Genomic DNA, 14,991 nt, shown 5'->3' with positions numbered 1-14,991 from the left:
TTAGTTCATAGGACTACTGTTCCAGCAAGAGAGAAAATGGGATGAGAACATGGGATGTGGTTGAGTCGGTTACAAAGCTCAGTACAGTAGTATTGGGTAAGCCATGTGCAAACATACGTAGTGTGTATATATAACCCAACTGACCAAATGGAATATGTCAAAGTAGTACTGTATTTATTTATTTATTTATCCCTGAAAGAGGATGAAATAAAGCATGGTTTTATATAAAAAAATAGCGCAAGCAAAAAGGAGCATCGGCAGCATCTATTACTCCGGTCTCTGTGTGCCTAGTTGGGGCCAGGAATTAAATGTTGTTTTTGCAACCATGCATGTGTACATTTCTTTCACTTTCACTTTGTTGACAAATCAAAGAAGGCATGCACCACGGCCTTGTGACCTTGTCCCTTTGCAGATGATGCATGTCCCACACAACACGCAAAGACAAAGCTTTCCTAATCTACCAAATCTCATATGGCCTGCCTTCATCAGTGGTTCTCCTCAATATCTGCCCATTCACCGGCCACATTTCAGCTCCACATCATCCACACCAAGTACCCAAAAAAATGTGTGAATGTGTGTGAGAGAGGCTGAGAGATGGTGAGCTTTGGTCATGGACAATCATGTCCATGTCAGCCAAGAACTGGGTCTTCACTTCACAGCACCACACAAACAAAAAGAGAAGGTAGTACTTATCAAGTTAGGCAGGCAGACAGGGAGTATGTGGGGTACCAAGTGGCCACTGGCTACTAGTAGTGTTCCACTTGCAAGCTTGCAACAAATGGCTGCCGATTTGTTCTGGATTTTGTCAACCAAGCTGATCCTATAAAAAATGGACGCATGCATGCTGGTCATAGAAGTTTGCAAGGTCACATTCCATTACATGCATGAATGGGCACAGGAGTCAATTACTAGATAAGATGCACCATAGCAGCTGATGTGCTGACTGCTAATGCAAACAGCACTTGGCCAGCAATTTCTCTGCACTTTGTTCCACTCCAGCTATGACTGCACCCAGTAGCAGCACTTGGAGAATATGGTAATAGGAGTAACAACCAAACTTCGAAGAAAACTAGCTATAATTCGGAATCGGTGTGTCCCACTCGCAGGACAAATAAATAAAATGTTGGCAACACTTGGCCCAGGCCCCGAAACATTGAACTGAATCCACAAGTCGCATCAGGCAAGAGGCCTAATGCGGAATGCATGGGGCGCAATGTTAAGAGGTGAGTTGTACTAAATAAAATGGCCATGTTTCGATGTCGTCGCATAAGGGGAATACAGTCCAACATATCTCTCCTCAAATCCCTATAGACTGGGAAGGAGGGAGGCAAGGGAGCCTTGGCTCAGGCACATGTCATTTTATAAGTTCTATGCTGTCTCTCTTTTGATCGAACGACCAAACTGACTGTACATCGGGGTTAGTTGGAAATAAACCGCCATGCGCTCCAGTAGGTGAATGAGTTTGACTGGCTCCCTGAGGTCCATTCAGCACCAGATCCTCCCTGCATTGATCCAGAACAAGACATGAGTCTTCCTTACATGAACAAGAAACTACTATGAGAAGTCCATATACTTGATAAGAGGTTAACAGAAGTAAAGTCAAGCACCCATAGGTGATACTTATGAAGAACAATCAAACTTGCACCTTCAGCAATCCACACATTTTACAGTATAGGAGTTACTATATATTAAGGCTATGTAAATACAAGACCTGACTGAACTGCTAACTGTCCAGAAAATACTAAACGGCCCTAATCTGTTTATAAAAAATTCAAAAGATATTTAGTGAGCATGAGAATGCGTAGAAAGATCAATGGTGGGCATAATCTATTGGATGACAAATAGGCTCACATTCAACTGGTGACAGGTCAACAAAACAGGTAAGGAAAAAAACTAATGAATGATGATGATTCTCAGCTATAGCAAAATATACATTTAACACAAGTGAAACCCCTGTATGTGACCTGGTCAATGTAGAAATTTTACATCAAATCAAGTGCTAAATATACTGCTGGGACCTGATCAACCATCTCCAATTCTCCATAATTCTCATCAGGTAAATACTGCTGCCGTGTTATGCGGACACCTGCGTCCTAATTCTTTTTACCGAGTCGGACACCCCGAATCCATGTCAGCTTCCAACACTAGTGTAATTCCATATGTTATTTGCTGTGTCCAACAAAACTTGTAAAGTCAGACACCTGAACCTGAGATGGATTCCAACGCCCGTATTTGTCTAAGTAGAATTGAATCCATGGGATGCTTGTCTGAGTGACTAAATCTTTAAATCCAATACATATATAATAAAAAGCGCCTTAGAAAATAAACTCTATTATACAAGGTCCAATACTAATAAGTGTTTTTGAACTAGCCTGGACTTGGTTCCCAGAGGGTTGCCAACCGTCTGGCCCCAGAAGATCAACAAGGTAAGAAAAGAAAACTATTTTCAACAACAAAAAAAACAGAATAAGTTAACATGTTATGGTTTTCCCAACCCTGTTCCCAACAGTCTGAACTGAAAAGTTTGGCCATGCTAAAGCATTTATCACTACACCCTACAGTGATAGGATTGGGACAGTGCATAAAGAAACCAGTTTAACATGAAATATAGCTACAGATCGCCAAATATAATGACAGGTCTAAAAGGTAGTTCCATTAAGTCATCTTAGAGTTGATCGTTGGTTGGGTGCCTCCAGCATGGAACTTAATCTGTTTGAAGCATTTCATCTAGTTGGATAATCCAAAGAAAAAATACTCCAGCTTGAACAAAACACAAACTAGGAATGTGGCCATATTTGTTTTTTTCCAGAGACACCTCATGAGTAGTTTTTTTAAAGTAAAGGCATGTCCTACACATGCAAGCCAGGCAATAAAACTAGCCATCCATTGAAATGTTCAAAGGTGGTGGCATTGCACAGCGTACAAGCGAAGGATGATTCATCTTGGCCTTTGGGGTCCATTAAACTTCATTTAGTTGACCTCCAGTCTGGTATGAAATTGAAATTCAAAATTGAGTATATTGTCAGTTCCTTAAATGCAGTACTAACATCCTTATTCCTTACTGGAGGTAAACTGGTAAAGTTGAACTAAAGCACTTGCTCTCAAACATAACCAAAAAGGTTAAAATGCTAGAAAACACTCAAACGGAACGGGCGTGGCTTGCAGTGAGCTCTGCTCTCACCAATAGCATATAGACACAGAATGCGTAAGACCGAGTTCGTTGCATTGTACTAACGCCATGTTTGGATGTCGGGATTTGACTGAGAATTCAGGAAATGTAATTGTATCAAGCGAATATCCACCGTTTGCCATTTGGATGTGCAGGGAATTGGAAATGGTAAGTAGGCATGATTCTGCGGGTTTTGTGGGACAACTGGGAGGACCCCTCGGTGTCACCAATACCGAGCTCCACACCTCCGAATCAAACAGAACCGATGCTCCTTTCCTCGACTCCACTCCCAACCTCACCCCATGGTTATGCTCAACAGCTTTTCAGATCATCTTCCCCGTCGCTCATGGCCTGCTCGGTAGCTCCAATTTCACCCTTGCCAGCGACACTCCTTTTCTTCCGTTGAGCTGTCGCCTCTAGAAGAGCCCATCTCTCTTGGTTTTGCCTTTCATAAATTGAGTCACCAGGACCACTGTGTTCCCTGTCACCCTACATCTCAGCCATCGTGTTCCTGTCGGCCAATACCGTAACTGTATTGACCTCGACCGGTTTGTGCCTCATCAAGATCCTTCACCACGTGCTCCGTCGATTCCGTGCCCTTACTGACGGCAGCTGCCCGGCCTACTCGCATTGACTCTGACAACCTGTTCAATCCCACCAGTGTGATGCATTTCCTCTTTGACTATGGAAGCAGGAAGCAATCAAGTGATTGTTCCACAAAGCTTGGCTTCCTCTACTCTGACCGGACCCGAGTAAAAGGACCTCGCCAGATGCTGCTTTCAGTTGCTGTGCAATAGATGGAAGAGTGAGCGGGATTGAATATTGAGATGGTTGAGGAGTTTGGGTGTTGGTGTTAGATCAGGAAGAGAAGAAGCATGTTCGAGTACTTTCTTTGGTCTTCACAATTTCTTTTCATGTGTTTTGCCAACAAACAGAATACCGAAATGCATTGTGGTTTCATTTCCATTCTGCCAATTCATTGGCAGCCAAAAAAAGAAAGAATCGTGGTCCAGTTCCAATCCTACATGAAATTGATCTGGACCTCCAATTTCCACAGACTATTCTGACATCTTAACACACCCTAACAGAACATCAGGTATGATGACTTAACTGTCAGGCACTTCATAACCTCTAAAATAATATTTCATTTGTACCTCACTAGACTAACTGAAAATGGAATTGGAAGAAGTTTCTACAAGTAAATGGAAATAACACTTTAACCTATGACATCATTGCAAAAATTGCTAGCTAGACCGTATATTTTAGGATTCACTTATCATTCTTGCAAGCCAGCTAATAGTTTCAGATACCAGATGGCCATCAGCATGAACCACTAACAAAGTAAAACACCAAATGAAGGAAGAAAACCTAAAGCTAAAAATGGCGTAATAATTCATCACATATGCAGAAACACATAATTGCAAATGTAGCATGTTTCATTAAATTTCCACCCAACTGTCAAAGATCGACAGTGCTTCTACTGGTTCGGAAACAATAAGATGAGGCTCAGCCCAGCACAGGATAGTGTAGAAATCCAAGCACTTGGTTGTGCTGCATTCCAACGGATTTTGACTTTATTTTTAATTTCTCTTGGTTATCCGTTTGGGAAAATATTATAAAAAATGTCTTGGTTGAAAACTATGAACTCAAATGGTTACACACAAAGCACATGTGCATGTCAAATGCACATTTGCATATATACTCTTGTAAGAGTTTCATGTAATATTTCAGAGCTTTGGTGCTTATATTTGTTGAGACAATGAAGCTATAGTCAGCAGCAAGTTAGACCACCTGAATCACAAATTAAAAGTTATGCTAACATACCACATGCATAATAATCATTGCCAACATAAGAAGGATCAGGTGCAAGGGCCTGAGGGTGACTATTCCTTACAATGTTTGACCAAGTTTATAGTTCAAGCTAAGAGTATCAAACAATTAGTAAGGATGGAAAACTTTGTTGGTGCAGAAAATTTAGAACATCACAAAGAGAATGTCACGGAGGACTTACTTGGACCAAGAATGACCAGGACCAGGTGGCCCAAAGGGGTTTGCACGGGCTGCTCTGTTTGGAGATCCGAAACCCAAGTCATTATGCATAGTATTTCCTGACCCGTCATGTGAAAGGAACAGGCTCTCTGTATCAAGAGGCAATTGGTGGAAGGGTGATTTCTGCAGCCACAAGTCATTGTCGTTCAAACCAGCACCAAGGGGGCTTCTTGTTCCGCCATTCAAATGATTGACGCCATGGTTGAACTGATTGGTATTTGGTAGAAGCCACTGTGCCTGAGGACCTCGCAGGCCTAAACTTTCCTGAACCAATGGTGTGCTCCACATTTGCCATGTGCCTTGCTCACTGTTAGCCTCAGGTGACATGGAACTATTATGCCCTTTTGCAATTGAGAAATGCGAAGGTTTAATAGGCTTTTCTTCAACAGTCCGTGATCTTGAGAGAGGAGACTCAATTGGTGAAGGCTTAACATGTGGTTCCTTTGTGACATCATTCAAGATGAACCTGCTATTCCAGTCTGGAGGGAAGTTATCAAGAGACTCTGAAACTGGCCCAAGCAATGCAATTGCATCTGGATCATAGCATGGGTCCTCAAATTGCTCCGGTTCTTCCAATGATGTAGGTTCTGCTTCATTGTAGAAGGGCATGTGTCCAGCTGGAAAATGAGATGGTGGCATGTTGGCAGGTGCTCCATTCACTGGCGGGAACCCTGTAAATTGCATGAATTGGCTTACCCTTGGCTTGCTGTCCAGAGGAGGATACTGAGCCAGAAAATTTTGAGCACTACTTATTTGTGCTCCATTTGGTTCTGGCTGCATGATCTTTTCACGAACTGAAGCAGAAAGATCAGGACAAGGGGAAACTGATGCCGAGCGACTAAACAACTGATGCCATGATTTTTTCAGGCCGGTAGGATGTTGCTGCATATTTGGACTAACCTGCACATAGCATATCACAAATAATCATATGTAAGATGGACAATGGGGTGAAAACAACTTAGGCTATTTACTCTAGTTATAACAGTTTACAACAAAATAGTACTAGTTACTCACAGGTCGATGAAAATTAGTCCATGAATTTTTAGTTTCTCCAGCTGTAGCAGATTTGGGCATTGCTTGTACAGATGCATGTTGGCCATCTCTCTTAACTGCATTACTGTGGTCAGTTGCTGTAACAAGCGGTTTGTTCACCTTGTTGGCTTGAGGAGCAGGGGTCTGAGCACTTCTACCAAAAATGGAACCACCACTAAAACCCCTGGAAGAAGATAACAACCCTCCAGTCATACGACCAAAGTACTTTGTTCTGCTCTGCACTGTCTTACCACCCTGACTGCTAGCTTCAAAGTTATGAGGCTTATATCCCTCTGTCCCAACTCTGGTTGCATCACGTCTGTCTGGCTCATTCCTTCTATCAAAGTCCCGCTTCCACTCGCCCTCTCTGTTTACTCTTCTCTCAATATCCTCGCAATCGGAATTACTCTTGCTTGATCCCTTGTCTTCTTTCCTCCTCCTCTCCTGCCGCCTTCGTTCTGCTTCTTTCCTAGCATCTTTCTCACCGACAGGAGTAGCACCTTTTGATCGTTCCTCAGCCTCTGCTTTTTCATCCCTCAGCCTTCTCCGCTCCTCCACTAGTTTTGCCATCTCTTCTCGCTGCTTCCTTTCCTCTTCCTCCAGCATTTCCCTCTCCAGCCTTGCCAACCTCTTCTCCTCAGCCTTCCTTTTCGCCTTGTCCACCCTGCTTTCCTCGGCCTTGCCTCCATTCTCCCCTCCTTTTGCCAACATTTTGCCATCCCGGCCCAAGCCTCCGCCGTCCCCTGATGACCCAAACCTGAGAACTTTCCTCCAGAACCATGCCATGCTCACATAAAAGCAAGAGAACAACCGCCATGAGAACCCTGAGTACGAGTTATCCGCGGAGCACCGCAGGTCAAGCCAGTACCCAGGGTCACCAGCAGCATTGGCCCAATCCTGACTGCAAGGCCACCCAGACGGAACTTTCCCCGCAGAGCCGAGGTCAAGCACAGGCCGCTTGGACACATGACCGCAGTACGAGCACATGAACTTCCCGCCGCCAGGGTTCTGGTCCCTATACGGGTTGTTGCAATTGCGGCAGCGGCGCGTGGCAGTCTTGCGGAGCTTCTGGAGCTCGAGCGCATGGGCGCGTCGCTCCTCGCGGAGGCGGGCGGAGCGGCGGGCGCGCCAGACAGAGAGGCGAGGGAGCAGAATCTCATACCAGAAGAGGGTGAGGAGCAGCACGGAGACGCAGGCGAGGCGCGGCGAGGTGACCTCGAAGCGGTAGGCAGCCGGCAGGAGCTGGGAGAGCGCCCAGAGGAGGATGAGCGGGAGGACGAGCCACGGCAGCATGGTGGCGACGCGCCGCGACCACCGTTGCACGGCGCACAGTATACACATTATCCGACCACCGTCGCCGCCGCCGAAGCCCTCGCCCGGACCAGGTCGATCGCCAGCGCCTCCCCTCCGAATCTCTTCCCCGCCCTACCTGAACAAAAACCCAACACACAGGCGGCCCCTTGCTTGCTTGCTCGCCCCGCGATGCGATGCGGCTGCTTTGAGGAAAAGGGGAAATGGAAACCCTCGGACGGAGGAAAGGGGAAGGGGGGAAGGCGGCTCCTTTTCGCGCGGATGCGAGATTCCGGGGGCAGGGGATCCGGGTCGCTCTAGGAGAGATTGGGAATGGAGGGGCGGCGGAGCTCGAGGCAGGCGGTGGCCATGGCGAAAACCCTAGCTTTTCCTCCCGGATTGTTCGATTTTTTTTCTTTCTCTCTTCGTCTTCTCTCTTTGGTTTGGTCGGCAGAGGGAAGAAGAGGGGAAGGAAACCAGATAAAAAGTGAAGCTTTTGCCTCCTTTTTTTATCAGTTATTTTTGGATTGCTCTCTCATGTCTGCCCCTTCTTATTATTATTTTCTTTTTCTGCATCTGGTAATTTCATAAATGACAGATGATAGTTACATTTTCTTCCTACATTCATTAAAATTGAAAAGATTATTTTAGAGAGAACACAGTAAAAAACGAATGCTCACAAACACACATGCACGCTCACATTTATGAACGTACGCACGCAAATTCTAGGCCTATGAACACCTTCGAGACTGAGCTGGCAAGATCTTGAGATTGACGAAGTCATCACAGCCGCCTCGTAGTTGACAGGTACGTCACTCCCATTGAAAGATCAACGCCGGTTAAATCATGAAATAAATAGCGAGCATCCACATCAAATCTAGGACTTGAATCTAGATGGGCTGATTCTACCACAAGAAACGAACCACAAGAGATATGCTCAGCTCGCAGGTTGAAAAGATTTTACTTTTGAAATATTTGCGGTGTAACATTTCTAGGGATGTTCTGGAGTCACATAGTTCCCTTTGCTGATAAAGATACTAGGCCTTTTACGCTAAAGAAAAGGATACTAGGCCTTTTTTTCCATCCAAATTATCCAACATATTAAAAGATAATTTGTTTTCGGAGCTAAATTTTCCCTGACCTCATATAGTTGTCAAACAAGCTGCTACAAGGATAAAAATGCAGCTTTAAACAAAATTTGTAACCACTCGTTCCATTACTGAGATGAACACAAGATTGAAAAGGAGTTCCTGGATAAGATGCACCAAAGCAGATAGTTACAACAGCACTTGCCAGCAGGCAAGTGACCCAGAAATCTGGTAATCTCACAGTTCACTGCAATGGTAAGGGTGAATTGGTGAAACAAAGCCTGTGTGCAGTGAGTTTGCACCCCATTTTTCATCGAATCCACAAAATAACTTTGAGATGCACAAAACCAAAACATCAAGCAAGAAGCCTAACGAGTGGGGGCGACAATAAGAGGTGATTGATACTTAATAAAATGGCCATGTCCAATCTTGCATAAGGGAATACAGTTCAACATATCTCCACAACTCCCTAAGCTGGAAGGAGGGAGGCAAGAAAGTCTGGGCTCAGGCACATCAGTTTATAAGTTCTATGTTGTCTCTCTTTTGATCGAACGACCAAACTGACTGTACATTGGGATTAGTTGGAAACAAGCCAGCATGCACTCCCTTCGGTGAGCGGATTTGAGTAGCTCCTGGAGGTCCATTCAGCACAAGTTCCTCCCTGCAATAATCATAACAAGACATGAGTTTTCATTTTATCAAACAAGCATGACGATACTATGATAAGCCCGTATACCGATACATTTGATTACAAGCTAACAGGTTCCAAGTGTAACAGGAAAAATTGAAAAGTAAACTCAACTACCCACAGGAAATGCCTTGTACATTAATGATCCATACATAGAAACATAGAAGTTACTAGAGATTAAGGCCGTGTAAATGCAAGATCTGACCAAACAGGTAATCCACAAAAAACTGAATGGCCCAAATCTGTTTACAAGTATTTTAAAGATATTTTCTCATCGTTAGAGTGCTTAAAAAGATCAAAAGTGAACATTAGTAATGAGACAACAAATAGACCCACGTTCAAGACTTCAACTGATGAACACAGGTTAGGAAAAAAAACTAATCGATGGTGATTCTGTGATAACTGAACCCCTGTACCTAACCTGGTCAGTACACAAAAACTACATGAAACCTACCGACTAGCAAACGATGATGGTGTCTGACCAACCATATATCTCTGCAACTCTCATCACATGAATATTGGCGGCACACTGTGGGCATATTGGGGACATATCAGTTGTACTAGCAGAGACATAATTAGCATCTAATAGTTATGAAAAAATCCAGAAAAAGTTCAAGTATTGACACATGTATCTATCATGGCACAATTTTTTCATTCAAATTAGATCTGCATGTCGAGTAACAAAAATAAAAATGCTGAAGTTAATAATAGAAAATTCAAACTTGCTTTGGATAGTAGCAATTTTGAACTTGCTTTGGATAGTAAGTAGGTATCATGCACTACTCGTAGCAGGATTTCGCCTTTTCATTTATCAATGTGTGGATCGAATTTGGATCTGAATTGTGTGGCAAGATACATGTTATGACAATGTTATCATTTTTTTTTTCAGATTCCTTCGGTGTTGAGTTAATAAATAGGCATCTAGTACATAAGTACACATAATGTGTCTATGTTTTTCAGGTTCTTTCATTGTCATTAGAGTTACTAAATGGGCATCTAGTACATTAGTACACATAATGTGTCTATGCATACAAAATGTTCATTGTGCCATATAGGCTCAAAGTCAAATACAGAAGGTACCGGTCCAAACCAAGTGAGTAAATCTTCAAATTCAGTAAACATAAATTAATCAACACCATAGAAAATAAACTTTTTATATTAGGTTCAATACTAAAGTGTTAAGTTACTATTTACTAACTAGTGTTCTAAACTGTTCTGAGCATGGTTCCCAAAGGGATCCATCCCATTAGCGGTCTCCATACGAACCAAGCAGCATTGGTGCTCTGACCTCCAAAAAAACAACCCGATCAAAAACCAAACAAACTTTGGTGCAGATAAAATCCTGTATGATTGGACTGGATATGACATTGCAATCATGTGTTTCTCATGTTGCTGGATTTTTGGAATCCTGCAAATCCAAGAGACCCTAAGTGTTAACCCACCTTATTCCAGGGTTAGCTAAGCCCCCAAAATGGTCAGATAAGCTGACACACAAAACTTGCTACGTAAATTTTGTGCTCTACTACTAATCGTGCTAACCAACCTAATGTTGCCAAACAGTAAAAGAGGCTTCTAGTGTTTTGTCAAACACAGAATTTAGGTTAAGCAAACCTAACTGGATTGGAGTTAGATAACCTAGTTATCTTAACCCGAAACCAAAACCAGCCTTCAGGTTCAGTTATCATTCTTGCTAGCTAACAGTTCCAGATACTAGTTGATCATCAGCATGAACCACTAGCAGAGTATAGCACCAAATTTAGGAAAATAAATATTTGCAAAGCTTAAGACGGCATGATTGGTTCATCACATATGCAAAAGAATACCAAACTGCATGCAATATAACATATTATTTCTCACGCACAAGATTATATGACATTTTGACCTAATTCTATAATATCACTTGTGCTTCCACCAGTACAGAGACAAAAGGATCATCCATATACCCCTAGTCTCTCATACATTTCAAAATACAGGATGATGGGGCTCAGTCTGGTTTTACAGCATACGAACAAGGCACTTTCCTTAAAACTTGTCTTGCTTACTCATTCAGTAAGTATTACTCAAAATGTTTAGTTGAAAACTATAGTAATAAATGTCAATGGTTATGCACACACATGCATGTATGCGCATTCATGACACATGAGTTTTCAGCATTTTAGTTCTTATATGTATTGATAGATAAAACTGTACACCGACCGAGCTGATGAATTCAACCACATGAATCATAAATTCACAGTTCAGCTAACATGACCACAAGAAAAAATGATCACTGCCACAAATCAGGTTTAATTCTCAAGTCAAGAGTGCCAAATAAATGGTAATGATGAAAGATTTTAATTGCTGCAGAAAATTTAGAACAGAATAAAAAGAATGATCAGAAGGACTTACTTGGACCAAGAATGTCCAGGACCAGGTGGGACAAAGGGGTGTAGACGCGCAGCTTTGTTTGGAGATCCAAAACCCAAGTCATTCTGTAAATCACTTTCTGACAAATCATGTGAAAGGAACATATTCTCGGAGTCAAGGGGCAATTGCTGGAAGGGTGATTTCTGCAGCCATATATCATTGCCATGCAAACCAGCACTTAGGGGGCTTCTAATTCCGACATTCAAATTATCGACACAATGGGTAAACTGATTCTTATTTGGAAGAAGCCACTGTGTCTGGGGACCTCGCAGACCCAAGCTGTCCTGAACCAATGGCGTGCTCCACATTTGCCATGTGCCTTGCTCATTGGTAGCATCAGGTGACGTGGAACCATTAGGCCCATTAGAAATAGACAAATGTGAGTGTTTGATAGGTTTTTCATCAACGGTCCGTGATCTCGACAGAGGAGACTCAATTGGTGAAGGCTTGACATGTGGTTCCTTGGGGACATCACTCAAGACGAACCTGTTATCCCAGTCAAGAGGGAAGCTGTCAAGGGACTCTGAAACTGGCCCAAGCAATGCAATTGCATCTGGATCATAGCATGGGTCCTCAAATCGCTCTGGTTCTTCCAATACTGTTGGCTCTGCCTCAGTATAGAAGGGCGTGTGCGCAGCTGGAAAATGAGATAGTGGCGTGCCAGCAGGTGCTCCATTCACTGGTGGAAACCCTGTAAACCGCATCGATTGGCTTAACCTGGGCTTGCTGTCCAGAGGAGGATACTGAGCCAGAAAATTCCGGGCACTGCTTATTTGTGGCCCATTAAATTCTGGAAGCCCATTCTTTTCACGAGCTGAAGTAGTAACATCGGGGCAAGGGGAAACAGATGCTGAGCGACTAAACAGCTGATGCCATGACTTTTTAAGTCCAGTAGGATGTGCCTGCATATTTGGACTAACCTGCATTATACAAATAATTAGGTGTCAACAACTTATGACATTCAGTTTAATATATACTAAAATAGTAATGCCCTTCTACTTACAGATCTGTGAGAATTAGCCCATGAGTTTCTAGTTTCTCCAGTCGTAGCAGATTTGAACATTGCTTGTGCAGCTGCAGGTTGGGCATCTCTTTTAACTGCATTGCTCTGGTCAATTGCAGCAACAAGCGGTTTAGTCACCTTGTTAGCTTGAGGAGCAGGAGCCTGAGCCCTTCTACCAAAAATGGAACCACCACCAAAACTTCTGGAAGAAGATAACAAACCTCCAGTCATACGACCAAAGTACTTCGTCCTGCTCTGTACTATCTTACTACCCTGATTGTTAGCATCAAAGTTATGGGACTTATATCCCTCTGTCCCAATTCTTGTTGCGTCGCGTCTATCTGGCTCATTCCTTCTATCAAAGTCCCGCTTACACTCACCCTCTCTGTTTACTCTTCGCTCAATGTCCTCACAATCTGAATTACTCTTGCTTGATCCCTTGTCTTCCTTCCTCCTCCTCTCCTGCCTCCTTCGTTCTGCTTCCTTCCTAGGATCCTTCTCCCCAACAGGAGTAGCGCCTTTGGATCTTTCCTCAGCCTCGGCCTTCTCATCCCTCAGCCTTCTCCGCTCCTCCACTAGCTTTGCCATCTCTTCTCGCTGCTTTCTTTCCTCCTCCTCCAGCATTTCCCTCTCCAGCCTCGCCAGCCTCTTCTCCTCAGCCTTCCTTTTCGCCTTGTCCACTCTGCTCTCCTCAGCCTTCCCTCCATTCTCCCCTCCTTTTCCCAACATTTTTCCATCCCGGCCTAAGCCCCGGCCATCCCCTGATGATCCAAACCTAAGCACTTTCCTCCAGAACCATGTCGTGCCCATGCAAAAGCACGAGAGCAACCGCCATGAGAAACCTGAGTACGAGTTATCAGCAGAGCACCGCAGGTCAAGCCAGTAACCCGGGTCGCCAGCAGCATTCACCCAATCCTGACTGCAAGGCCACCCAGACGGGACCTTCCCCGCAGGGCCAAGGTCAAGCACCGGCCGCTTGGACACATGACCGCAGTACGAGCACATGAACTTCCCGCCGCCAGGGTTCTGGTCCCTATACGGGTTGTTGCAATTGCGGCAGCGGCGCGTGGCAGTCTTGCGGAGCTTCTGGAGCTCGAGCGCATGCGCGCGGCGCTCCTCACGGAGGCGAGCAGAGCGGCGGGCGCGCCAGACCGATAGCCGCGGGAGAAGAATCTCATACCAGAAGAGCGTGAGGAGCAGGACGGAGACGCAGGCGAGACGCGGGGAGGTGACCTCGAAGCGGTAGGCGGCCGGCAGGAGCTGGGAGAGCGCCCAGAGGAGGATGAGCGGGAGGACGAGCCACGGCAGCATGGTGGCGACGCGGCGCGACCACCGTTGCACGGCGCACAGTATACACATTATCCGACCGCCCCCGCCCCCGCCGCCGCCGATGCCCTCACCCGGAGGTTGTCGATCGCCAGCGCCTCCCTCCGAATCCCTCGCCCTGCCTGATTAAAATAGCCCAGGCTTGCTTGCTTGCTTGCTCGCTCGGCCCGATGCGATGCGGGGCGGCTGTGGGGGCGGAAAGGAAACCCTCGGACGGAGGAGACGGAGCTAGCGGAAAAGGGGAAGGGGAAGGCGGCTCCTTTCTCGCGCCGATGCGAGATTCCGGGGGGGAGGGAGGGGGATTCCGCGCCGCCCTAGGAGAGATTGGGAATGGAGGTGCGGAGGAGCTCGAGATAAGCGGTGGCCATGGCGAAAACCCTAGCTTTCCTTCTCGGATTGTTCGGATTTTTTTCCCCCTTCGTCTTCTTGGTTTGGTCGGCAAGGAAGAAGGGGAATGAAACCAGATAAAGAGTTTTTAAAAAAAAAACAGATAAAGCGTCACTCTTTCTTTTCTTTTCTTTTCTTTTTTCTTTCTTTTCTTTCCTCTCGGCTGTTCAGCCTTTTTTGCCTCCTTCTGTCCAGTTATTTTGGATTCATCTCTTTTTATTTTGTAGTTGAAGATCATGGAGGTGTTTATGGATGATTTCACTGTGTTCGGGGACAGTTGGAGGATTGTCTGAAGAATTTAAATACTGTAATGTAGAGATATGCAGATAATAACCTTGTGCTTAATTGGAAAAAATGTCATCTTCTGGTCAGAGAAGGGATTGTTCTTGGACATTTGGTATCTGCTAGAGGAATTGAAGTTGATAAAGTTAAGGTTGAAGTTATTGCAAAGCTTCCACCACCAATTAATGTCAAAGGGATCATAAGCTTTCTTGAACATGCAGGGTTTTACTGGAGGTTCATTAAGGTTTTTTAAAAATTGCAAAGCCCTGGA

At 44.6% G+C, this 14,991-nt stretch overlaps 2 protein-coding genes across 2 annotated transcripts; both read right to left on the bottom strand.

The window, feature by feature from the left end:
* Positions 1 to 1,110: 1,110 nt before the first annotated feature.
* LOC100828235 (stress response protein nst1) lies at positions 1,111 to 8,017 on the bottom strand. Its single transcript, XM_010239641.2, has 3 exons — positions 6,233 to 8,017; positions 5,181 to 6,118; positions 1,111 to 1,502 (listed from the first exon to the last, which is right to left on the bottom strand). The coding sequence occupies exons 1-3, from the start codon at positions 7,589 to 7,591 to the stop codon at positions 1,355 to 1,357; spliced, it is 2,445 nt and encodes an 814-aa protein (XP_010237943.1). The 5' UTR covers positions 7,592 to 8,017; the 3' UTR covers positions 1,111 to 1,354.
* An 840-nt stretch (positions 8,018 to 8,857) lies between these two features.
* LOC100827930 (stress response protein nst1) lies at positions 8,858 to 14,507 on the bottom strand. Its single transcript, XM_003577790.4, has 3 exons — positions 12,726 to 14,507; positions 11,705 to 12,642; positions 8,858 to 9,289 (listed from the first exon to the last, which is right to left on the bottom strand). Exons 1-3 carry the CDS (start codon positions 14,082 to 14,084, stop codon positions 9,142 to 9,144), a joined length of 2,445 nt encoding a protein of 814 aa, XP_003577838.1. The 5' UTR covers positions 14,085 to 14,507; the 3' UTR covers positions 8,858 to 9,141.
* Between the last annotated feature and the right edge of the window lie 484 nt (positions 14,508 to 14,991).

The sequence above is a fragment of the Brachypodium distachyon genome, chromosome 4 (genome assembly GCF_000005505.3).
Source record: "Brachypodium distachyon strain Bd21 chromosome 4, Brachypodium_distachyon_v3.0, whole genome shotgun sequence".
Taxonomy (NCBI): domain Eukaryota; kingdom Viridiplantae; phylum Streptophyta; class Magnoliopsida; order Poales; family Poaceae; genus Brachypodium; species Brachypodium distachyon.
Note: the sequence above shows the minus strand (reverse complement) of the source record. Positions and strands in the feature narration are given on the sequence as shown.

Excerpts from the sequence above, each read along its gene's own strand:
- LOC100827930 (XM_003577790.4), bottom strand. The coding sequence starts at position 14,084 with ATGTGTATACTGTGCGCCGTGCAACGGTGGTCGCGCCGCGTCGCCACC. Across the intron at positions 12,643-12,725 it reads GGGCTAATTCTCACAGATCT|GTTAGTCCAAATATGCAGGC; the intron begins GTAAGTAGAAGG and ends TGTATAATGCAG. Across the intron at positions 9,290-11,704 it reads CCTGGACATTCTTGGTCCAA|GGAGGAACTTGTGCTGAATG; the intron begins GTAAGTCCTTCT and ends TGATTATTGCAG.
- LOC100828235 (XM_010239641.2), bottom strand. The coding sequence starts at position 7,591 with ATGTGTATACTGTGCGCCGTGCAACGGTGGTCGCGGCGCGTCGCCACC. Across the intron at positions 6,119-6,232 it reads GGACTAATTTTCATCGACCT|GTTAGTCCAAATATGCAGCA; the intron begins GTGAGTAACTAG and ends TGCTATGTGCAG. Across the intron at positions 1,503-5,180 it reads CCTGGTCATTCTTGGTCCAA|GGAGGATCTGGTGCTGAATG; the intron begins GTAAGTCCTCCG and ends GGATCAATGCAG.